General features: G+C 38.1%; 1 protein-coding gene across 3 annotated transcripts in view; it reads right to left on the bottom strand.

Moving 5' to 3' along the window:
• LOC123813065 (maltase-glucoamylase, intestinal-like) overlaps positions 1-27071 on the bottom strand; it is a 72359-nt gene that overhangs the window by 12662 nt on the left and 32626 nt on the right. The window contains exons 8-13 of one of the 3 annotated variants that reach the window (XM_045830107.1): positions 17599-17724; positions 16676-16807; positions 12878-12991; positions 11331-11447; positions 8788-8872; positions 3765-3882 (exon numbers count right to left, since the gene is read on the bottom strand). In XM_045830107.1, coding sequence (XP_045686063.1) covers positions 3765-3882; positions 8788-8872; positions 11331-11447; positions 12878-12991; positions 16676-16807; positions 17599-17724 — 692 coding nt within the window. The remainder of the gene's footprint in view (positions 1-3764; positions 3883-8787; positions 8873-11330; positions 11448-12877; positions 12992-16675; positions 16808-17598; positions 17725-27071) is intronic. The other 2 variants (XM_045830108.1, XM_045830109.1) reach the window with 2 other exon arrangements.

The raw sequence follows: 27071 nt of genomic DNA, 5'->3' as shown, positions 1-27071 counted from the left end.
ATCAGAAAACCGAGGACATTCTTAGCAAACCAGGTTTCACAGGATTTTGTGCATTCTTTCTTAGTCCTGATTACCCAGGGGAACCTGCCCTTTCCAGCACAGGGACACACCCACCTCCAGCATTGTTTCAGGCTTAAGTCAGGCAGGGGAAGTAAGGCAGCCAAGAGATCAGGAGACTTCTTGGAGACAGAATGAGGACTCAGGCTATGTCAAAGCCAAGGGGCGAGGGTCCATCACCCCCTTTTCTACAGTCCCCCAAGTCCTTCCCTGAGGGCCCCTTCAAGAATGTGCCTGTCTTAGGTCATCCCTCCCTTGAGGAATCTTACCGGTCATTGGCTAACCAGTCATCTGCCTGGGACCTGGCAGCGTGAAATAAAAGGGGGCAGAGGCAGTGCCCCTGCCAGGGAAATAAGCTTTGTCTCCTTAGTGGCTTATGGTCCCAAGGTCCTTTACTCAGCCTTAGCCACAGGGAGTTACAGCTTCTGAAACCAGACAGGGTGGTTCCCAACAGTATATTTGACCTTTGTTGTTGTTGTTGTTCTTTGTTTGTTTGTTTTCCTTTAACATCTAAATCTGGTCTCTACTCTATTTCCATTCTGCTCCTAACTTTGGGCACCATTCATACTCTTCTACCATTTCTTTTGACCTCTTATATCAAACCACCCTGTTACTTCATTGAAAAGCTGACAGTTGTTTCAATCCACACATGTACAACATACATCATCTAAATTAGTTTGTTTACAAAGTTGATATATCTCTTTCTGTCCTGGAAAACTTGACTAAAATCTAGTGAAATATAAAGCTCCTTGAAGGCAGGGACTTATTTCTGTTTCGCTTGTTCATGTATTCACCAGTACCTAGAACAATGCCTGTCGAGTCGTAGGGTGTGCCATAAATACATTTTGAAAGCATGAAGGAAGAAAAGATAATTTCTTCAATATTTTCTTGGATGTTGGGATAGATGAAAGTCACACCATCTTGATTCACAAACTTCTTAGAATGCTAATTTATGTTTAGATATGTAAAGAAAAATATCATTTAGCCTTGGCTAATAAAGATGAAGTTTCTAAAATTGATTGTCACAAAAAATATATGAATTTAAACAATGATTATTGTTGAGAATGGAGACTCATCTCATGGAAAATTTCATACTTTCAATTCTGCTTTACAAGAGGGTATTAGGTTGTAAAGGATGGATATACTTAATTGCATTCTGTAGGGGCTAGAACAATTCAAATATGAGTTACCGAGGCAAAGTCACATCGTTATTCCCTGTTAGACTCAACAGAAAAAAAGTCAAGGACTTTTCCTCTCATGTCATTCTAGAATAAGGCTGTGTCAGAGCCTCCTAGTATTTGTTTTCCTACACTGAGGTTAGAGCTAAAATTATAGCTAAAGGAGAAGTTGAAATTTATTTGGTGCTTGTTTAACCATTTTTAAATGTAACCTATAAATAAGAAGTTAATTGAAATATGTTTTGCAATCAGATTTAGCTTAAACTACATCTAGCTCTTCAATATAAAATACATGTAATTTTGAGCATGTTACTTAACTACTATAAAATGAGGCTAATAAAGCTTAACTTTACAGGATCAATATAATGTTTAAATGAAAAAGAGTAATATATGAAAGCACATCTCACCCAGCTGGCACATAACACGTGCTTAGCAAAGGCTCACTCCCTTCCTGAACTTTCTAAACTGTGCCTAGCAATTACCACCCCAGATCTGCTTCACCCTATTACACAACCTAAATTTCAGTTTTAGTCATTATTTATTTATGTAGACTCTAAGACAAATTATTTTGTTTCATGAGGATAAAATACAGAGAAGAGAAATGTTAAATTATTAGATTAGATTGAATAATAGAGGCTCTGGTAATACATTCAGTAAACACTTTTTATGCCTTCTCTAGATAAAGTTTGCTAATGCTTCCACTTAAAACTATTTTTATGCCTTCTGGGAAGTAATTTTCATTATTTGAGTTTCATTAAGTTCAGAATTTGGAAATCATGTTCATTTTTCATCCCTGAGATATAAGAAGTGTTCAGACATATATTCTTCAATACTGAAGAGGAATACAAGTCCACACTTTCTCCTCCTCTCTCTCTCCTCCTCCTCCGTCTTCTTCTTGCATAACTTCCTTGATGAGTTAAACACAATTAACAGTTTCTTGGGTAACCTAGGTATAAGTAGTACATTCTAAAATCTAAAGAACTGATTCTTTGCCTTTTTGATACAAATTTGAAATGGCTTATTCAAATAAAGGTGAAAAAGGTAAAGGGATGAAGCAAAGAATAAATACCTCATAGACACAGACAACAGTACGGTGAGTGCTAAAGGGAGGGGGGTGTAGGGAGGTAGAAGAAGGTAAAGAAGGGATTAATGGTGTTGGAAGGAGACTTGACTTGGGGTGTGAACACACAATACAGTATACAGCTGATGTATTATAAAATTATACACCTGAAACATGTATAATTTTATTAACCAGTGTCACCCCAATAAATTCAATACATTTTTTTAAAGAACAAATAAATCTCAATAGTTGAAAGCCACTTGATTCTGTTTTTTTAACTGGCCACATTAAAAAATATATTCAGAATGTTGTCTATCAAGTTTACTACATATTTTTAAATGTTGTTTTCAGTCAAATTAATACCTAAATATTTTTCAGTAGTAGGTAAGAGAGACCCTGGTTAAATGATCCTTATATTCTTTTTCAGCCCCATAATTCTCCATCATGTTCACTAAACAAATTTCATTAAGTTCCCTGAACTCATAGCTCTAGGAAATAGATATATTTCAGAGCACAGAAATGGAATGTATTTGTACATGACCAAAATAATCAGTTCTATTTTGATCCTGATAACTTAAAAACCCACTATTTCTGAGAGTTCACTTTATAAATCAAACAAGCTGACTCTGAGTCATATATATTTTGCCTATACTTATGACAAATTGTTAAAGTACTCTAATGAACCTGAATTGGAACGAACACCTGTTTTAAACAGACAAGGATGCAGTAAGTGGAAACACAGTGTTCTGTAGCTGAACTGCTGAACCTAATTCTACTAATGCAGGCTACGAGAGTCTCCCCGCAGATACACATGGGACAAGACAGAAATGGTGGGACGCAGAGGAGCAGCATAAATCAAGGGCACTGAGAGGATGCTTCTGAACCTGGGATTATTAATTCCGGGAGAGGAGAAGATGTTTGCCGAGCTTTCAGCAGACTGCACTTGATGTCTTAGACATGTGGCAGCACGAATCCTGACGTTTGCTTCTAATGCCGGGGACTTTACACATTCCCATTTAACCAAGCTTAAACTGGCTCTATTCAGAGGTGATGAGGTAAGATAAAGGGGGTACTAGTGCACAACTTTAAAGTGTATTAACAACTACTTCCTAAATTATAAAATTCTCCCCAAATTGTCTCTAACATTGATCCGAAATCAAGATTTTAGCTTCAGTGGTCTGTGTAAGTTTTTATGCCTCGAATAAGGTCATCCTGCTCTGCTTTTGTGCTATTGCAACAGGCTGTTAAAAATCTTTGTAAAATCAGTGTGAACATTTAATAAAAATAATAAATTGGCAAGACAAAGTCTTAGAAGAGGAAGATTACTCACTAGTCCTTGAAAAAAATTAAGAAACAAGAACTTGTACCATCAGCCTTAAATAAAATTTTCCTGTTTCTTAAAGGATATTTTAATAAAAAGTTGTGGATACTAAAATAAAACATTTCAAGGAGATATACAAACTACTCACTAGAAAGTAGGTTTTGCTTGTGACCAGCCAAACAGAGAATGTGTATCATAATGATATCCCAGATAAGTCTTGGAATTGGGACATAATGTTTTCTCAGCCAGTAATCCACCTGTGATATCTAAAAATGAAACAAGATAAATATTCATTCTTAACATAGTATAAATATCCTTATAGCATTTTGTATCTTCATTTACATATTGGTCACCCTCACTAGTGTATAAGCTTCTTGAAAATATTAAATGTCTTTCAATCAGTGACAATAGTGTTATAATAACATGATCACTTTTTTATTTGTATCTTAAATTTATGGACATAGTTGGCTGATAGTATGAAGACTAAGATGGATTTCTCTCAGAAATACAAAGTTAAACATTAAAAATCAATCAATATAACTTATATACTAATTTATAATATATAAGTTATATATTATATATAACAATATAATATATAAATTATATATAATTTATATATATTGAAGTTGAGATTCAGCTACTCTTCAAGATAACTCCCTACTCCCTAATTCTATCACTGTATTAAAACCTGGAACAAGTAAATTAGATGCGGATTTGATTATACATGACAATCATATCCCACTAAAACACAAGGTACCATAATATGGAAATAATTCTTATCATATGTTCTTAATAGTTCTCCAGAGAAGTATGGATGTAAAAACCTGCACTCAGAAAGACTGATTTAAAAAACAGGGTGAAAAGGGTGTGTTGTATGCGGAAAGCCATGTAGCGTTACCTCAGGCCGCACTGAAGCAAAGGTTGCAACACTTGGTCCAAAGATTTGTCTTTCAGCAGCTCCACTCCGACCCTTGCCGTGGCAGGGGTTGAAGGGAATGCTTGGATGCAGGTGATAGGCCTCTGACAGTGTTGCTGCTGGGAAAGCATAAGCCCTGGAGATGTGCCTAATATTTGAACCAGTGCCAGCGTTCCCAAATCTCCTGATCTGTCTCCCTTGTGCATAGATTTAGAGATGACCAAGTCAAATCACACCTCTCAAAATGTATACAGTATGTATCACAGAGGCTTGCCTTAAATCTACTCAGAAATAGCTCTTTGTATAGTGGATTTAATGGAGTTCTTTGTAAGGGTCCATTCTGTGAGTTGCCTTACTCTTATATTTCTGTAGCTTCTTGGCTTTTTCTCCTGGAATCATTAATTTTATATTTTATCACTTTTTAAATGCACTTTGTTCATTTCAACATGGCAGCAAGGATAGAAAAAGTCTAACACACAGGAAATCTCATTGTAATCCAGATTCTGCTGCCTTGAAATGTTTGCCTCTTTTTTAGATCTTCAAAATTGAGATTTTTAACATCATTTCAAAGCTGTCTTTATGAAATATTGAAGATATATAAGATGTTAAATACTGAAAGTATTTGGTCTCCCTGGAAATGGGGGAAGAGGTGAGAAAATCACGTCCATTTAAAGCACTTTTGTTTCTACCATAAACTTTTCTCCCAACCTATTATTATTTTGAAAGAACGTGTGTTTCTAAGGAGATGTAGAGCCTCTTGACATTAAATTCCTAAATCTACGCATCTGAGAATAAGTCTAATGGAACTTTTAATGATTTTTCAAAACGTAATACACAACTGAATCACCTTACCTTGGTCATCAGTTGTGGCTTAAACTTAACTACACACATAGCTCAGCTCAAGTTAAAGCTGTTTGTAGTACCTGTGAAATAGTGACCTAGGACTCTAGATACTATGTAATAATTTTCTTACACCCCATAGACAAAGGCAGCAGCCTCATCCTATTCTTTCACTCCTGAGAAAACATCTGAAGCACTAACTACATCATAACAGGGCCAGCCTGCTTGGCCATAATGAAAAAACTGGAACAAATGTAAATAATTAGCCACTGGAATGTAGTAGCAAGTATGGAACTCCTGTGCTTCAACCGGAATATAACTCCTAATTACCTCAAAAGCCTAACCTTATACAATCAGAAACACTCACCCATCAAAGAGACTATACAAAAGGTTAAAACCTTACATCAGCGATTTTCAGCCTTTCTCATTTCATGGCACACATAAACTAATTACTAAACTTCTGCGGCACACCAAAAAATACATTTTTGTTGATCTGACAAAAAATAGGTATAATTTTGATTCATTCACACTGGATGGCTATTGTGATATTGCCTGTTGTCATTTTTTTTATTTGACAGTCTAAGGGAACAGAGGTCAGTGTCCCTGACTAAAGAGTCAGGTATTGCACGTTGTAAAGATTCTTGCCACACACCAGTGTGCCTGCCACAGCACGCTGGTTGAAATTGCTGCCTTAGATTGTTGAATTGTAAAAGAGGGAAAAGGAAATTTAACATTGGTTAAAAATAGCACAGGGAATAAGAATATTCGTCTGATGCAGCCTCAGACCGTAGTCACGAGGCTCAGTGTCCTGGTAACACTCGCCCTGACTCCACGCTGATTTCTTCAATGCCTTTTGCAACAATCCAGTGCATTTTAGAAAGAATGTGTCTGAGAACTTGACTGGTCTTGTTTCTAACTTTCATGTCCCAAGGTGGTATTAATAGTCACTTTTTTCTCTGATTCATACTCTTTCCATTTTATGTAAGTCTCACATAGTGATGGACTTGATATGTAAAAGAATATAAACCAGGATAAAGGTAGCTGAGCATTAGGTCTTTGTTATTGAAACAATGATCCTAGTTAGGATAAAAATGAGGACTGTCTTAGCTAATTCTGGCTTCACACCCTGAAGCAATAAAGATAATGGAAACCTGTTGTAACAATCATCCCCTAGATTAATTGCTTATTTGTCATATTTTGAAGAGTTCTTAGAGTTAAATTTAAATCCTCCAAAATTGTTTCTAATAGATACAGTAGTAGCATTTTTTTTCTACACCTATTGCTTGTCACTCACCTGCTTTATATAGAATGTTTTAAATCCTTACCCTGCAAATTTGAATTCATATTCCCATTTTACAGTCAAAAGAAAGTTCCCCAGCCTGGGAAGGGATTAAGCTAGGGCCTGGAGCCCATGTGACATTGGTTGTGTGGTACCCCTGTCCTCCAGCAGGCTGCCTTCTTGGGGCATGCTCCACATCCCTAGGCAGGATGGGTCATAGGCGCCTTGTTGCTGGAATTATTGTGTGTGATTCCTTTGACTCCTTGACCTTTTTATTCTCTCTATTCCTCATCCTTTGCTTCAAGAATGCAAACCACAAATGAATCCTCAATACTGCCTGGGAATCCTGCCATGCTTCTCTCATAAACCCATTTTGCCACTGTCTGATATGACTGTGGAGGACCTCCTCTCTCTTAAAACATCCTACTCCTCAAATTCAATCCCAATTTCCTATCACTTCCACTGATGAACAATCCTTTAAGACAGAAGCTTTTTTAGTGGGAAGAACTTCAGCCTCTCACCAGCTAACCCATCCATGTATGAGCATGTGTACACAGTTTCTTCTTCCTCCAGCAACAATAAAGTGTGTCTGTTCTTTTAAAGCTCCCTCCCTTCACAACTAATGCCATCCTAGAATCTCTTCTCAATGACTTCAATCCTTGAATTACCTCTTCTTTCTTTTGCATTAGCCATTGTGTTCAATATACTGACTCATTCTTGACAGCAAAACCCTACTCTACTATCTCTCATTTTGTAAAAAAAAAAACAAAAAAAACACACACAATATCCCTTTGTACTCACATTCTCAGTTACAGCCCCACTTGTCTGCTCCTGTCAGAGTCAAACCTGCTGAAGGTTGGCTTACACCTCTGTCTCTACACCCTCACTCCCGTTCACTCGGAGTGCAGTTTCGATATCTATTCCCACTATTCCACTGAAACTAATATGGATGGTACTTCCAGTCTCCATGTTGCTCAGGTGGACACGTCCAGCACTCAACTTGTTTAACTTTTTGATGCCATCTGACAGAATTGACAATGTCACATGTTTTTCCTGTTTCTTAGTGTCTGCATTTGAGACACGAGACATCCTTCCCCCTTATCTTCCCTTATCCCTATCCAATTGCTTCCATTTGGTTTTCTTAGCTGAAGTTTTATTTGTACCCAAAGCCAAAACGTTGGGGTAGGGGTCTAATCGGGCCGAGTTTGGAGGGCCCACTTGTCAAGTGTATCTTTTATACTCTGACATTCTCTGTATATCAACTCATCCATCCCTGTGGCTTTAAACACCAGTTTTATACATATAATTCACAGTTTGTTATTTCAAGCCCAGGTTTCTTCCCTCCAGTTTTACAAATCTTGCTGCCTCCTTGGTATTTTCATTTAGCTATGTCACCGAACAATGAAAGAAAGGCACAACCCTTGAACACCATATCTCCCACTTAATAACTACCATGTGGAAGGACTTCAGTATCTCATGGAGTCAAGGAATGGGAATGGGAATACAGGGTTTACCAGTCTCAAGTGGATTTTATTTCCATTTTTGCTTTTCCCTTTTGTTCTGGTTTCACAGGGAAATGAATCACTGTACTTGCAAATGGCTGTAATTTCAAGGGAAATGTACATGAAGTGCTGTAATCACTCAAACTAGAAGTCTGCAGTCAAGGATAAGCCTCTCAGTCTGACTGCAAAACTCTACTTCTCAGTCAAATCTTCACAACTTTCCTATGTCATAGCATTTTTTATTATATGTGATTAATTATAGAAATAGCACAACTGTGGAAATTATAAATTGTAAACACCTTGTAGCCAAAGGAAAGGACTTAGACATCTAAGAATCAGCTGCAATGCAACACAAACAAATTCAGCTCCCTGACTCCTTATTAAGGATAGCCAAGGAAGGAAGCCTATGCATCCTTCTTAGAGAAGTAAGGACACATCTCACAAACATTCCAAGGCCTTCCCACCAAAGGGATATAATAGGTACTCATACGTGTTCTAAATTTCTGGATTATTCCTACATTGGGGAGCTACATAAGAAAATGTATACTTTCCTAAAAACTGATAGCATTAAAAAATTTTTCCCCATGAAATATAAAAATGTTTCTAAAGCACTTGACACTTTCAGTGTACTTACCAGGCACATATGGTGGGTAGTTTAGACGATTCTCTACACAGCCTGGCTGTTGGCCATTTTGAAAATTGGATGGTTCATTCATATCCTTATATAAAAATAGAAACTCAATGAGTAATAACAGGCAGAGTTTTCCTACTTTCCATTAGGAAAACAGAGCACATTAAGATCATTCATTCATTCAACAGACATATTTTGAGTATCTAAATGTGTGACATAGTAAGCTAGGAGCTCCATGAGGCATTGCAATAAACAAGGTAGTGTCCCTGGTCTCTAGGAGCATACAACATTTTTCACAAATATGTAAATGTCACAGAACAGAAATGGTGGTATCTATTTCTGTTCTGTGAAAGATAATTCCACACTTCCAAGGGATGTAGACACAAACTATTATTTTTTTTCTTGTAGCTCACTTCTAATCTGTTGATCAATCCTGTCAACTGTGTCTTCAAAACATACATAATGTGGCCATGTCTTCTGCACTGCATTGCCAGGCTACAACGCCATCGTGTCTTGCCTGGATTGTCACAGTAACTGCTTAACTGGTCTCTCTCTTCCACGTGGGCCCAGAGGTAGATTTATTTGGAATCTAAAGAAACTTAAGTTTCATGGTCAGTTTTTACATGACTCCTTCATAATTCTATACCTACAATTCTTTTGTAATTTTTAATGATTTTTCTTCAAAAGAGCTGCCAATACTTTATAAAGTTCCATAAAATCTGGATTCATTTCTGCTTTCACGTTGCTTTTTGCCTTCCTACAGTCTACTGTCAATACAGTGACTAGAATGCCCCTTTCAAACCTGTGCTCCAAATCCTCCATCTTTTTCCCATCTCACTCAGAGTAACACCTCACAGTTGGTCTACAGTGCCTTTCGTGACACTGCCTCGCTATCCCCCTGCCCTTCTGCTCTGTGATTGCTTCCCTGACCACTCTGCTCTAGCCATGCTGGCCTCCTTGCTGTTCCTGGAAAACACCAAGCATATTCTGCTCAGGGCTTCTGCCTGTACTGTTCCCTTGCCTCAATGTTCTTCCCTTCGATATCCCCCCAGCTTGGCCTCTGGTCTTTGTCATCAGTTATAACCTTCCCTGTCCACTCGATTTAGACTGCAGACTTTTTTAATTTCCTAAGTTTTCTACCTGATTGCTATGGTTTGAGTGTTTGTGGCCCCCTCTCAAAATCACATGTTGAAATCCAAACACCCAAAGATGATGGCACTAGGAGGAGGGGCATTTGGGAGGTGACCAGCTCATGTGGGTGATGGCCTCCCTGAGTGAGATTAGTGCTTTTTATAAAAGACACCCCACAGAACTCCCTAGACTTTTCTACCCCAGGAGGGCACAACAAAGAAGTCCACAACCTGGAAGAGAGCCCTTACCCAGCCACGCTGGCACCTGATGTCAGACTCCTTCCTCCGGAATTGTGAGAAATAAATTTCTGTATTTTATAAACTAATCAGTCTGAGTGGACTAAGTAGCCCGGCCCAACTAGGACACCTACTTCCCAGATTAGTTTTTCTCTTTAATAATTATTATTACTCAACATACTATATCTTTTACTTATTTATTGTCTGTATCTTCTACTAAAACGTCAGCTCCTCGAAGGCAAGGATTTTTCCAAGTGTCTCCTCAGTGCCTCCAGGCACAGAGCATTTCCTGAAGTATGAGAAAGGAAGAATCACTACAAGAGTAAAGGCGAAGACTTCATGGAGAAGTCTATATGGAGGCTGCCCGTTGATGAGCTCATGGAGTCTGAACATGTAAAAATGAGGGAAAATGGGAAGAAGAGCATGAGCAAGGACACAGAAACAATAAATTATGCTACATGAGGGGAAAAATGCCCCTCTGTTGAGTAGTAAGAGCTGCCTAGCCTTCACTGCATCTCCTGGTCAAGTGAGTCTGTTTGCAAGTGTTTCTCTGGCAGAGTGGGGCCTGTTGGGCATGTGAGTTGTGACTGTCCCAATAGATCATCAGCACCACCCTAGGGTTTTTCTCCTCTGCACTCTTGCATGTGCTGTTCCCACTACCTGGAACACTTCCACCCACCCCCACCCCCGCGTCACTTCACTAACTCGTATTCATTGGCTGGTTCTCATCTTAACCATCAGCTCTATTGGTCAAGTCTGAACTTCCAGACTGAGTTCAACTGACCTGAGTTCAAGTCCTTCATCTGTGTACCCACTGTATTCAGTGCTTGCTCTCTCATGGCCACACAGGAGCTCATTTGTCAGCCTATCTCCCCAACCGTGCTCCCCCCACTCCACCCTGTCCTGAGAAGGTGTAAACAGTAATGGATGCATAAACCAGTGTCATCCGGAGTAAGATAAAACCTGGATAAAGACAATGGACAAGAGGCTGCCTCTGTTACAGGAAGTAGTTCTCCCCTCCAGTGGTGCATTAGAACAGTTAAGGCAGAGACCATCAAGAAACAGAAGGGAAAAAATTTTCACTTTCTTCAACTTACTATAAAGTGTAAAAAGAGAAGTAAGTGAACATTTTACTTTTTCACCAGGGGGAAAATGTTTAAATAATCAATTCAGACTTACAATCCAGATCCCATCATAATCAAGGATGTCTTTAAATTCCATACACATCTGTATCCACCATTCTGCTGTTTTGGGGTTGGTGTAATCTGGATACACTGACTCTCCTGGAGGCCAGGCCTACAATGGACAAATAAGTCAAACTAAATAATAACTCACCTACTTTGGTATAGAAATAGCTATGGCAGGCCCTTATTTTGCATTTTGAGTCATGCACATGAAAACTGAGAGTCAGTGAAGCTAAATAACTTAACCAAGTACACCATAAACAGTAAAGCTACAGAACAAGTTTGCAGCAGGGTGGGAACGGAATCCTGCACCATGGTCCAGTGCTGCAGCCATGCAATCATGCATGAAGTCATGTTCTTCTTGTTCTGTTATACTTCCACCATTTCTCTTCTCACATAAATCTACATCCATGCCAATACAAGGATAGAAAATGTAAAATTTACATTTACAATAGCAACAAAACTTTAATATATGTATGGTATCAACAAAAGCCATAAACATAATTTAATGAAAACCACTGAACATTCATGAAGTATTCAAAAGAGGACATAAGTTGAGAGATGGAATGCTTGTAGCTGGGAAAAATCAATGTTGTATAGATGGCAAGTCACTTCAAATTGGAATGTAAAATTTTAGGTATAATAATTACATTTAAAAACATATGGACATGAGGCAAGAGTATAAAATATTGTATTAACATGCTTATTGCAGGTTTGTTTATAACACTAAGATATGATAAACAAGAAACTTTTCATCATTGGGAAGCTGTTAAACTAGTTTCCTCACATGAGAACAGTGGGATATCATACAACTATTTTAAAAGATGAGATAGTTCCATATACACAGTTTCATAGTTTCATTAGCTATGAATACATATATGTATATTCATAGTTTCATTAACATGGAAATATATTTACAATATTGTTATAGTATTTAAAAAGTTTTAAATGTCATAAGCTGTTACTTCCAATTTATGTAAAAATACTGCTACATGTATGTAAAATCTAGAGGAATGTACACTGAAATGGTGGAATGTATATTTTGGAAAAGAATAACTGTCACTTTATACTTTTTATGTCAGTATTACATAATTTTTTTACAATATTGTACTACTTTGATCATCGGAAAAAGCATTAAAAATATTTCCATTGTGTAAAAGAAAAAGTGAGAAAATTCCTTCCATTTAAGAAATATTTTATGTGTTATTCTTCAATATACATAACTTAATTTCCCAATGTAATCTCAAGCAACATTATAATCATGTCATACTTATCAAAATGTGCCTTTTCAGAATATTACAGTGTATGTTTGAATTTCACAACAATTTTATGGGACTTAAATAATTTCTTAGAAAGTCCGATTATCCATGGACTATCCATTTGGAGCCAATGCTCCAAATACTCAGAGTGAGAAGCTGCACATAATTTTTTTGAACTGAACTCAGGTGAAACCAGTTCACTGATACTATACAAACTGTGATTTTTTAAAAATCAAACACTCAGTAGAGAAGGAGGTATTCATACACTCTTCAAGGTGCTTACCTTGCCAACAGCTGGTGTGACTCCATCAGAGTTATTGACCCAAATTCCCAATTCTTGTCCAAGTTCATAGGGCTTGTAAGTACCTTGTGGTTCATCTTTTGTCAGAAAAGGATCCTGCAAATTCCCAAGAACACTGTAATTGGTAATAGTCTGATAATTGATATTTAAGTATAAACTTTTCAAGTTTTTGAACTAAGAATATTGATTACCCATATACACAGTAACATTTAATTATACTGCATACATTAAGATGTCCCTAGCTATTAAGCTGGGTTTTAAATATGAAAAGTCTATTTCCATTCATTTTTACTGCTGCAAAATGTGGACCCAAGCTATCTCAATTTAATATTGTAATCAGTTGCTTTGGATAAAAATCTCTAATTTTCCTTACTTGAAAACTTATATAAGTAGATGAATATAATACTTATGCTACTTTGGCAAACAACCTTTCCTATTTTTTTTTGGTTTGTTGCTTTTTATGCAAGATAAATTTGTGAAATTGTAAAACAAACAAACAAAAAAGTCTGGATGGAGAAATCAAGAAATTTGGATTCTACAAACAGCCTGGATAAGCCACATAATTTTAAGAGGACACAAGTTTGCCTTTCACAAAATGAAACAGTGTAGTTAGCAAACTGTAGTTTCTTCAGGTCCCTGCCCCTCTTAAAAATCAAGTTCAGGTGGGGACTGACTGTGGGAGTAGAGTGGGTGCTGGGCAGGGGAGAACAATGGAGGAAAATGTGGGACAACTGTAACTGAACAACAATAAAAAAATCAAGTCTGAAAATGAATCAAGAAGGAAAATGTTTACGATTCTATGTTCCACATTTTTCAAAAGTATTTGGCCTGGTGACTTCTGGCAAGATGGAGGCATAGGTGGACGCACCGTATCTCCACACACAACCAAGATTAGAACAACAACAATTTAGAGCTAGAATAACACCCAGAACTGATAGAGAATTTATCTGAATGGAAGTCGGACAGCCAAGAACTTGAAATAGATCCGTTCATCCAGATCAGTAGGAGGGGCGGAGCCGGGCGGGCACACAGTGATCGGGGAGAGATCAGGGAGAACTCGGCGCGAACTAGGTGTGTAAGCCATCCGGGGCGCGCAAGGTAGCAGCAGTGGACCCTGAGTACACAAGCAGCGGCTGGCGGACCCAGTGAAGCAGCGATTGTGGACCAGGGCAGAGCACGCAACCCAGGATCCCAGAGAAGGGACTGTGATCCCAGGAGAACAGAACTACCGCCATTGTTCCCTCCTGCCCCCACACCCGTCCCCAAACACAACATCACAATCTAGCGACTGGGGTACCCAGCCCAGGTAAACACCTAAGGCTCCACCCCTCACCATAACAAGAGCGACCAGACAAGGAAAAAAAAAAAGGAGAGACAGAGAGAGACATGTCTCCAACAGAAGAACAGATCAGTCTCCCAGGACTCATCCTTTTGAGCGACCAAGAAATAGCCAATCTATCAGATGCACAGTTCAAAACACTGGTTATCAGGAAGCTCAAAGAATTGGTTGATTTTGGGCGCAAATTACATGAAAAAATGCAGGTGACCATAAAAGAGATGAAAGAAGATGCACGGAGAGCCCATAGTGATAGGAAGGAAACTGGGTCTCAAAACAATAGAGTGGACCAGAAGGAAGCAAAAAACAACCAAGCAGGAAAACATGATGAAATAAAAATTCAAAAAAACGAGGAAAAACTTAGGAGCCTCCAGGACATCTTTAAACATTCCAACATCCGAATTATAGGAGTACCAGAAGGAGAAGAGGAAGAGCAACAAGTGGAAGAGTTATTTGAACAAATAATAAAGGAGAACTTCCCCAATCTTGCAAAGGGAATAGACTTCAAAGAAATCCAGGAAGCACAGAGAGCCCCAAAGAAGTTGGACCCAAGAAGAAACACACCAAGGCACATCATAATTACATTAGCCAAGGTAAAAATGAAGGAGAGAATCCTAGAAGCAGCAAGAGATAAGGGGACAGTCACCTACAAAGGAGTTCCCATCAGACTGTCAGCTGATTTCTCCAAAGAGACCTTACAGGCAAGAAGGGGCTGGAAAGAAGTATTCCAAGTCATGAAAGACAAGGACCTACATCCCAGATTGCTCTATCCAGCAAAGCTCTCATTTAGAATGTAAGGGCAGATAAAGTGCTTCTCATATAAGGTCAAGTTAAAGGAGTTCATCACCACCAAGCCCTTATTTTATGAAATGTTAAAGGGACTTATCTAAGAAAAGAAGATAAAGAAAAAACATGTATAGTAAAAGGACAGCAAACTCACAATTATTAACAACCACACCTAAAGCAAAACCAAAAGAAACTAAGCAAACAACTAGAACAGGAATGGAACCACAGAAATGGAGATCACATGGAGGGTTAGCAACAGGGGAGTGGGAGGAGGAGAGAGGGGGAAAAGGCACAGAGAATAAGTAGCATAGAATGTAAGTTGAAAATAGATAGAGGGAGAGTAAGAATAGTATGGGTAATGTAGAAGCTAAAGAACTCATAAGTATGACACATGGACATGAACTAAAGGGGGGGGATATGAGTGAAAGAGGGTGTACAGGGTGGAGAGGAGTGAAGGGGGGGGAAATGGGACAACTGTAATAGCATAATCAATAAAATATATTTAAAAAATTTAAAAAATATTCGGCCTTACTCCAAGTCTGTTTCCCTTGTTAAATATTTTACTATTATAATATATTTATATTTAAATATTTTTCTTCAAACGTCTCTGATAAATTATTTCAGTTGGATTATAAATACATATTTTTTATTTCTAATAAGCCATCCTTTAAAAAAATACTCTGCCCAGCCCTGACTGGTTTGGCTCAGTGGATTGGGCATCAACCCATAAACCAAAAGGTCGCCAGTTTGATTCTTGTCAGGACTGGGGGCCAGGTCCCCAGTCAACCAACTGATGTTTCTCTTCCTTTCTTTCTCCCTCTCTTCCCCTCTCTCTAAAAATAAAGTGCAGTAATCCCACCCCTTAAATAAAGTCTTTTTTTTATATGCCTGTATTTTTTAAATGTATCTTCTTTTAACGCAAACCAACAAAAAACCAAAAACAAAAAACACCTCCGCCCATAAACCTCTAGCACCATTAAGTCATATAGTAATCATTAAACATAGGGCCATTTTTATTATTGTATTATTAATTATGTATGGGAAAATTATTTTATTAATCTCAACTGTAGCGAGACAAATAATTCATTATGAACCAACTTTTAGTAACAGTCATGCTCCTAGAAGTAATTATGAGATGACATTTCTTTTTATATTATAAATAATATTAGATAAAAAATAATGTTGTACCCCAATATAGAGGAAAGATTCTTTCAACCCAAGTCCATTGCATTTATTCAATAATGATATTATTCTTTGTTTAGAACGTTTATGGCTAAGTCTTCAAATCTCAAGAGACGTATCATGTGGCCTGTGGAGAACCATATTCTTCCTTCTCTCTATAAGTCAATTTTTTTTTCTTTTAAGTCAATTATTTTAAAGAGAGAACACTGAAATTTTAAAAATTGTTACTGAATTCCTTCATTAGTTATTGATAACATTTTTGGCATCATTGAATAATAGAAAACTTGCTTACATTTTATTACCCTTTAATAAAATATAACATTTATCATTATATATTAAATAAAATTTTGTTCCTCAAAAAAATACTTTAGTACTAGAAATTCTCTTTGCTAAATTCTTTGTAGTACATATATATTTAGAAATGCTTAGATTATATGCATTTAAATAATGTATGTTTGTTCTTCAAGGGAATTTACCAAAATAATGACATAATGCATTCCATCATTTTTCAGTTTCTTAATGTACTCGGGCAGACCAGCAAAGTTCACATCGTCGTATGTGAAGTCCAGCTGGCGTTCCATGCAGTCGATGTCACAGTACTGAACGTCCTGCACAAAAGAGAAGTGTGCACATCCTTCCAATGCTGGAAAACAGACACGCGTCATCAAAGACTCATAAACAGCTAATAAATGTGTGTATATAATTTGAAATTTAAATATTGGTGTGAGTTTCAGATTATTCTGCAAGAAAAGAAGATAAAACTCATCCTTTCATTGGGAACTGAGAAAATGCAGTAATCCTCCCCCTCCCCTTAAAACTCCTTCTGTGTTTTAGTTACTCATGGTCAGCAGTGCTCTGAAAATATTAAATGGAGAATTCCAGAAATAAGCAACTCATGAGTTTTAAATTCATGCCTTTCTGAGTAGTGTGATAAAATCGCTCATGATCCTGCTCTGTCCACCTAGGGATGTGAAGCAGCCCTTTGTCCAACATTTCCACACCATATCCACCCCCACCTGTTGAGTCACTTAGTAAACAGCTGTGTTATCTGATTGACTGTCTGTTTCCCTGTGCTTGTGTGCCAGTAACCCGTATTGTACTCAATCATGGCCCCAAAGCACAAGAATAGTGCCAATTCAGATATGCCAAAGAGAAGCCATATGGTGCTTCCTTTGTATGAAAAGGTAGATACAAATAGCAAGAAATGTAATATACATAGAGTTTGGTACTATCTGCTATTTCAGGCATCCACTGAGGGTCTTTGACTATATCCCCTGTGGATAAGGACAGGATACTGTAACACAAATATATATTATTGTATATATTACAGTACCATCACTACACTTTCTAATTTATTTGTCCCTATCAGTCCCACCTACACTGTTTGGTGTGCACATACATGAGGAATATCATACTGTCTTAAACGTTCAACCGTTTTTTCCAGCACATCCATGCTATTATAGCCCCATCGACTTAGCTGAAATCCCAGAGACCAGTATGGAGGCATAAAGGGACGTCCAATAGCCTGTAAAAAAAAAGTATTTAAGTCCAAATAAATTTGCCAAATGTTCACAAGTGTGGGGTCTTCAGAACTGGATTAACAATGCTTCAGTTTCGGCTACTTAGATTGTGATCAGCATCTAACATTGTAAGTCGCTGTGGTCACAGCCAAAGAAATAATAATAAAAACTTGGAGTCTTAAGAACTCTTTTGAGAATTTGAGTAAGGCCATGGAATTTCCTCCCAAAGCATATACCTACAAGAGCAATTATTTCAATTCAGTAAGTGGGGAATCACACTCCCCAGACTCTTCTCCCCAGCCCCACTTAGTACAACCCAGCAGGAACTAATATAATAGAGCGTTAAAGGTTTCTAATAAAAAAAGCTTGAGTTCACCTTTCAGTTCAGCCCCTAATATCTGTGACATTCATGAAATGACTTAATTGTATAGCCTTAGTTTCTCCATTTATAAAATAAGGTAAAGAGTGGTATTCACTTTACTCATTTACAAGTATTTATTAAGCATTCACCATGCACTGTTTCAGACCCAAGGTCCCTGCCTCATGGAGCAGAAAACCAGCAATAACCAAGTACACAAAGTAGCATCATTTTCAGAAATTGAGTGTGTGGGCTTGGGGTAGAGGACTGTGAGGGAAATCTGGCAGTGAGGCCAGGCAGAGGGCCCGGAGGGTGCCTGGGCTAGAAGCACTCTGGGAGAGAAAGACAGCTTGTGCGGTTTGCTGAACTACAGCGAACAAGAGGGGCAGTGGAACACCAGAGGAGCAGGCGGATCTTCAGTCATAAAGGTCCGTAACAAAGAGCTGGAAACTTGTCTCTTTTTCCAACTTTATATTATGATAATTGTCAAGTAGATATAAGAGAGGATAGTATAATAAATCTCCATTTAACCAGAATCAACAATTATCATTTTGCTACACATCTCTATCTTTTTTGTTCCTTTTTTGAAAAGATGGGCTGTTACAGCTTTTTTAAAAAAGAAAATTCCTGGAATTATGTCATCTCACCCCTAACTATGGTCCTAAAAATACAGACTATCTCTTACATAACCAAAATATCATTCCCACATCTAACAAAAATTAACTACATTCCCTTAATATCATCAAATGCTCATCCAAATTTCTCTAATTTTTCTCAAAAATGTCTTTTATACAGTTGATCTGTTTGAAACGGGATCTGTTATATTCTAATTTCAATGGAAGCCATTAAAGAAAGAAATGTACTCTCATTTACTTTGTGTAAAAAATCACTCTGAGAACTCTGGAAAATAAATTACAGGAGAGCACTGGTGGTCGCCATGACACCAGGCAGGAGGCTGGTCCCTAGTCCAGGTGGAGAAGAGAGTGGTTAGAACAAAGGAGGTCACATGGTAATAATGAGAGTCAGACTGGAATACATTTTGGAGACATTGCTAACAGAACTTCCTAATAGATTTGATGTAGTACAACAACAAAAAAGACAGGAATTGAGGGTGGCACTATTTTGGGGGTAGAATGACAGGTCAATTAATCCATTCATTGAGATGGGAAATACTGAAGCAGGAACGCAAGTAGGTTTGTGGGGAGAGAGGACTGGGCATGAGATACGTGGTCGTATACACTTCAGGTTATCCAATGAAAGATGTATTTAGAGTCTTGGAACCAGGAGATATGGCAAGAGAGAATTCAGAGATCAAAGGAGAGCCTAACTTACCTCTAGGAGACTCAACGTTTAAAGACATCAGCAAAGGAGAATAGAAACAAGCCATTAGTCTGTAGCAGACCAGCCAAGACAGTGTGGTGTCAGAGAAGACAATGTTTCTACAAGTGGCCACTGTTTCTAGAAGACACCATCTGACAGAAGAGAACAGAGACTTGACAACTTGTCCTGTGACTTTGATATGACCTTTAAAGAGGGTGGTGGTATTGTAGCCCAGCTGGAATGGGGTAGAAAATCCAGAAGTGAGGAAGTAGAGACAGCTCACACAGACACTTTCAAAAAGTTGTACAGAGCAGAGGAGTGAAGAGATGTACAACAACATGGGTTCTTAGGAGGATGTTCTTGTTTAGTTTTGTACAGGTATGTGCTATTAATGCATGTTTGTTGGTGGGAAGGAACTGGCAGAGAGAGAGGTAAGTTGATGATGCAGCTGAGCAGAAAACAACTGAAGAGCTTCTACAGCTGATTCTGGAGGTGAATTTCCAGCACAGGAAGAATTGTTACACTTAGAAACTGGCAGGAACCACCTTAACAAGAACAAAGGCAAAATACATGGGCATGTTTGCAGGTAACTTGATTGATTCTGCACTTAGGAAACAATGTGTTTCTTTTTTAATTGCTTCTATTTTTCTCTGTGAAATAAAAAGACACATCAACAGCTGAAAGTTGGGTGGGCTGGTGTTGGAGGTTTTAGAACAGAAAGTGAGAAATAACAGTCTCTGTGAGTGGGATTGAAAATAACTCATCCAGGACATTACGTGGGATTGCTGGACAGGGAAGTGCACCAGGAATTCAAGTGAAGGGACACTTGTCGGCACAATCACGGGATGGTGATGGCTGGCCAGACGCTGTCAGTCACTCAGGAGCAGGTCCTGGTTTCATTAATCAATTAGCACAAAGTGCCTGTCTGCTGTGAACAGCAAGTTGATATCAAAAGCTGTTCAGGTCTGCAGTTTTAAAGTTTTCTTCCTGTAAAGCTCTTTCCAGTGGCTCCTGTGACTCATCTCTCCCTTTGCCCTTATTTTGTTGAACACAGAATATGAACTTTATAAATGTTTATTTATGACACAAATGAATGAAGAGTTAATGATATCATCCATATATTACAGATGGGGACACTGAGTTGAAAAGGAGCTTTTGTGACTTTTGTAATCTGGCACCACATAAAAAGACTAAAACCAGAACTGACCTCAACCATGATTCTCAAATCTGGCTGAACATTAAAAACATATGGGGAGCTTTTAAAAATATATGCTCTATTTGGGGCCCACTATAAATTAGTTTGATCAGAATAATCCAATTTCAGAAGGTGGACTTCAGGCATTTGTATTTTAAAGGGCCTCTGTACGATTGATACAAAGCAAGGCTTGAGAATTACTAAGCTAGATAGTGAGCAGTCGGGGAGCCAGAACTAGGTCTACCCTCTGTAATTCTGTCTCTGGACACAGAGCCCTTCCCATCTCTGCCCCTCAAAGGCCTTATCAGCTGGATCTCCTAAGCCCTTAGCCAAGTGATGTGTATACAACCACATTTAATGTGAGCCTCTGCTGCTACCTTTTAAATCAATTTCCTCTCATTCTTACCTTGTAATAAGTAGTGAATGTCTTATTTCCACCTTCTCAACAGCCCAGCAAGCATCTCCCCTAAAAGACAGTAAAGACACTGGAGGAGAAGGAGGCGGACAGGAGACAAGGGCTGAGAGCTACGCTTGAAGGAGCACAGACCAGAGCCATGGAGAGCCTGCAGCTCCGGCTGGTGGCGAGCCTCAAGTGAAAATGGAAAAGGCACAGGCACACTGAACAGTAGGAAGCAGTGCAGAACATCTACGTAAATAAGGAAATAGGTTTTGTATTGTTCCACAGTCGCTGAAATTATGCGTGTACCAGCTTTCCCCATACCATAAGTTCTCACATATGTCGAGAAACATTCCTCGTACTAAGAGCACCGAACAGCCACTCTACCACACACTCACACAGTATTCTCCAGGCATCTAGGGCCTCACATTTGAAGCAATGTCACTACAAGTAACATATAGTTATTATAAATAATACTGTATACATAGTATATGGTGCATATAGATGACATTAAATAAAAAACATTATCTATTAGCTACAGACAATAAATGCTGACCTAACAAATAACGATATGCCTTGAAGTCATCTCATAGTTTTAAGTATTTCTTTAGGAATGCCGGATGAGAGGTGCTGAGAAGGCAAGGGATAAAATTCGCTTCTTCATCACCATTTCCCTTATGCTGAACAGCCCGATGGTCTTAGAATGCCTTAATGTAAGGATAAGTGTTATTTAGTCTATTTCTATACTTTTTTCCCCTATTTTTTAAATTTTAATTGTTGTTCAAGTACAATTTTCTGTCTTTTACTCCGAGCCCAACCCACACCCCCAACCCTCCCCACCTCCCTCCCATTTCTATTCCCCCTGTAGTTTTTGTCCATGTGTCTTTTATACTAACCAAATTTTAGGTTTGTTTCCCTAGAATAGAAAGGCTCTGCTGGAATAGATACTGCTGACAGGAAGAAGAGGGATTTAAGTTCATCCTCATGGCTTAAAGACCACTCAGACACAGCATGTCTTCACCAGGCAGATGAAACAAATCCACTGTGGATTAAAAATTGCCCCCTTCACTCATTTTATATTATAGAGCAAGGGTAATTTTTCTTGTTCTTATTACTTCCTGCTACAAACACAATTTCTAGAGACTGGGGAGTAAAGAGCAGTCAGTCTTACATAAGGAAATTTCATCCATTTCCCCTAATTGCATTTGCTTATTATTTGGCTTCATGCTCTTGACCATCTGCAAATAAAACGGCTTTGCACAGGAATGACAAGGACAAGAAAAGCATGTATTGGTAAATAGCAGCCTTCTGTCTGGACAGAGAAGTTTCTACCTGCTTTGTCCCTTAGCAGGTGCTTTCCTCACTACCTGCTGGATTTGAAACAAATCAGCCCTGAGTGAGAGCAGAAAGCTCATTTCAGCACTGGGGCCTTAACATTCATAGGTCTGAAAAATCGGTGTGGAAAAAAAATGTAAAAAAATCAATGTGAAATAAACGCATCTTAGCATCTCGGTATCACCTTTTGGCACAGTGCAGTCAGGAATTCCATTTGAACAAAATCAAGCCAAAGCTATCACTGTTCTTTGTATAAGAGCAGGACAAATGTTTACAAAATAATGTTGAACATGCTGTTAATAATAACTATCCTTATAATTTTGAGCAATTACTGTATCCCAGGCGCAAAACTAAGAGTTTTATGTACATTATCTCAACTAACCCCCTAGCAATTCTAAGAGATGGGTATGAGTGTCCTCACTTTTCATAGAAGGAAATGGAGGTTAAGCTCACTCATTAGCAGTTGACTGAGCCAGCATTCAAACTCCTCCAACTGTCAGATTCAAAGATCTTCAATATACTGCCTAACAATAACAGGGCATATGCATGTGATTTATATTAATATATGTTAATCATCACTTTTAAGAGGTAGTATTATGTTTGGCAACCTTATGCCATATTTTGATTTCTATTATTTAAAGTGGAAATGGTTGATTTTTAAATTCACATTCAGTAAGATCAATTGCAAGAAGCTTGAGGTAGATTGGGGTATTTTATATTTCTTTAAATCCCCAAAGGCAAAAGAAAGTGTTTAGATCTCAAACCACGTGTGGTGGCTTTGTCATCTGTCAACTTGGGTAGGCTGAATTACATTTACCAGGATTCCTTTTTCTGTGTTTCTGATTAGGGTGGGCCATAACAGAGACACTTAAGGGATATTTGCAAGACTGGCTAGTTCACACACACGCACAAGGTGAAATACTATGACAAATTTATATCACCTCGTGGTTCTGCTTCACAGTGCGAACCCTTATTGATACAGTAAAATAGAATGAACACAGTGGGTTGAACTCCATAATGTATTTAATTGTGTATGATCATATATCAGAGAGAGATAACGTAAGCCTTTGTTCAGGTATGTTCATTTTCTCACATGCTAATAAGTATCATCAAATATTTTGGTTATACTCTTTTGACAAAACTTAAACTATTTTTTCCTAAAGAAGACAAATTTACTAACTTATTAAGTTTTAAATTAATAAATTATCTATAAATATCTAAGCATCTGAAATGTTTTACATTATGAAAACATATTCCGCTTCAAATATTAATGCAATTACAGACACTGTAGGAAGAGATCTGGCAGCTGAAGAGGGGTGCTTGTCTTCCAGGACGGCCAGACTGCCCGCCACTCACCACGTTCCAGTCACGTTGAGGGTCAGCAGGAATAATCTTGGCTTTTTAGCACTTCAGAAGTTATTTTGAATAAAATTATTTTAACATTCCTATTTTTTCCTTTATGCATAATCAGAAAACAGAAAGATCCAAGAAATAATAAAATGTGAAAGAGGGGAAAAAGATACAGATTTTGAATCCATTTTTTAGTGTACAGTTACAAAAAAATAGGATTCCAAATATTATTCTACACATTTCTTAATCTGAACTCCCACTGATTTCTCTCCAAATAAAATGCCCATAGTAGGGAAGAGGGGCCCAGTGGAGAAAGAGCATACCTTCTATTAGAGTCATAAGGCCAGGCCAAGCCCGTAGTTATTCCCTCATCTAGACACCATAAAATCCCTGTAATAATGCACGATATATATTTTCAGAGGTCCTTATTTCTAAAACTGAGCTGCTTTGTGCAAAATTAATTCATAGGGCATAAAAGAACATGGGATGCATTAAGGAACTAACATTGCTATAGCAACTGAAAGGAGAATTATAATTAATTATTCTTAACCCATATGTATATTTTATAGGAAATTTTGAGAGGAAGAAAGTAGAACTCAGGAAGCCAAGCAACAGACTGAAAAGTACATGATTCAGAAGCTTTCTTCTAACTGTGTTACTAATCAGATAAATACTCCACTATCATCTCTACATCAGTATGTCTGCATCTTCTACCAAACAGAAGTCCAGACCTAATGCACAGAATTTCTGTGGGGAATTACTAATGGATTCAAGCAGAAAGAGCTCTGCAAACTGAGATCTCTCACAAAGTGCTTCATGGTAAAAATGTGTTTCATTCACATACACTCCAAACTCATCAAGTTCTTAAACTTTATGGCCGAATCTTCCTCTTAGCTATTTTAAAACATTTTCTTAGAAAAAAAATGTTACAGACACTGAATTCTAAGTAAACTGAGAATACACAGCTTGAAATTTTAATTGCTTTTCCTCTCTCCCTAATAGATACTATCACCCTTGCTAAGCACTGAATCCAATCAAAATTTAATAAAACATTTTATTTCATCTGCTAATGAGAGAAGAGAGGGAAAACCTTATAAGTACACATCAAATAGAATAGAAAATAAGCCTTGAATTAATGCATTATGACTCTCTGTGAACACTCTGAACAAAATTGTGTTGTCTTTTCCAGCCTTATCTTGTGTGTATTAGCCTATCCACAAAAGGTATTTATTATGAGCCATGTGAATTTTAATCATTTGTTCACATCCTCAGGTCAAGCTATCATTAAAAAGTAAATTGTGTTCTGACCTAGATGGAAACATAGGTAGAAACCCTTCAGTTCCTCACACAAGCAAAAAAAAGGATAACAACCAAAAGGAGGATAACAACCAATCTATAATCAATAAATAATCAGAAGTGCCAGAAAATCAAACTCCATGGAACTCCAACAGCCAAGGAGTTAAACAAACAATCAACCAGACCAATCAGACTGGTAAGACAGGTGGACAAATAGAAGAACCCAAGGCAAGGTGGCAGATTGTGCAGGCAAGGCTGTCTGAATGGGAAACTGAGACTCAGAGCTGACTGTGGACTATGGCAGCGTTTGTCACAGTGGAATAAACTCCCAATTTCACAGTTTGTTGGAAAGTAGGGCTAGACCCAAGCAAGTGAGCTGTATTATTCCTTCTCTGACCCCTCCCCCACAGACAGCGCCGTAGTACAGCAAAGAGGACTGCCCCACCCGGGTGAATACATAAGACCCTGCCCCCTTACAACTTAACAGTTGTACCAAGACAAAAATATATGGCCCAAATGAAAGAACAGAACAAAACTCCAGAAAGAGAGCTAAGTGATGAGGAGATAGCCAACCTATCTGATGAAGAGTTCAAAGCCCTGGTAATCAAAAGGTTCACAGAACTGATTGAGCTTGGTCGAAAAATGAAAGAACAAATGAAGGATACCCAAAGTGAAATAGAGCAGAATGTTCAGGGAACCAACAGTAACAGGAATGAAACTGGGATTCAAAATAACGATTTGGAGCAAAAGGAAGAAAGAGGCATCCAACCAGATGAAGAGACAAGAAATGAAGAAACAAGAATTCAGAAAAATGAGGAGAGGCTTAGGAACTTCTGGGACAACTTTAAACATTATAATATCTGAATTATAGGGGTGCCAGAAGGAGAAGAACAAGAATAAGAAATTGAAAACTTATTTGAACAAATAATGGAGGAAAACTTCCTCAATCTGGCAAAGGAAATAGACATCTAAGAAGTCCAGGAAGCCCAGAGAGTCCCAAAGAAGTTAGACCCAAAGAGGAACACACCAAGGCACATCATCATTAAGCTACCCAAGATTATAGAGAATCTTAAAAGTAGCAAGAGGAAAGGAGTTACCTACAAAGCAGTGCTCATTAGACTTTTAGCTGATTTCTCAAAAGAAACCTTGCAGGCAAGAAGGGGCTGGAAAGAAGTATTCCAAGTCATGAAAGGCAAGGACCTACATCCAAGATTACTCTATCCAGCAAAGCTGTAATTTGAATGGAAGGGCAGATAAAGAGCTTCCCAAATCAGGTCAAGTTAAAGGAGTTCATCCTCACCAAGCCCTTATTATATGAAATGTTAAAGGGACTTATCTAAGAAATTGAAGAAGATAAAAAATATGAACAGTAACATGACAACAAACTCACAACTATCAACAACTGAACCAAAAAAGAAAAAGAAAAACAACAAAAACTAATCAAACTAGAACAGAAGAAGAATCAGAGAAATGGACATCACATGGAGGGTTTTAATAGGGAGGGGAGGAATGGAGGGGAAGGTACAGGAAAGAAGAAGCATAATTGGTAGGCATTAAATAGACTGGGAGAGGTAAAAAAAATGGTATAGGAAACAGAGAACTCAAAGAACTTATATGTACAACCCACAGACATGAAATAAGGGGGGGATGCTGGAGGGTTGGAGGGTACAGGGTGGAGGGGCGATAAAGGAGGGAAAATTGGCAAAACTGTAACAGCATAATCAATAAGATACAATTTAAAAAAATTCATTCACCAGCAACAGGTACTACTGGCGACCCCAATGTTTATCTCCAACTTTTAATCCGATAATGAAAACCAAAATGATTAACTCCTATACAGTACCATTAGGGGCTGCAGGTGCCAACGTGTGCATTAACCACATCTAGGATGGAATCACTAAGTTCTGTTCTAAGAACTCTGAGCTTTTATAGAGTGATTCAACTAGCTCCCACTGTGGATGTATAGCCCGTTACCAGGGATGGAGTCCAGGAGGTAGACCCTCATCAGAGCAAGATTCAGAGCAGAAATTCAACCTGCAAACATTGGAAGAGCAGAGAACTACTAAAAGTTAACTGTTTACCAGGGGGTTTTTTGCCATTT

The sequence above is a fragment of the Phyllostomus hastatus genome, unplaced genomic scaffold (genome assembly GCF_019186645.2).
Source record: "Phyllostomus hastatus isolate PE091 unplaced genomic scaffold, TTU_PhHast_1.1 phas_scaffold_93, whole genome shotgun sequence".
Lineage (NCBI taxonomy): Eukaryota > Metazoa > Chordata > Mammalia > Chiroptera > Phyllostomidae > Phyllostomus > Phyllostomus hastatus.
The sequence above is the reverse complement of the archived record's forward strand: the minus strand, read 5'-3'. Positions and strand labels throughout refer to the sequence as shown.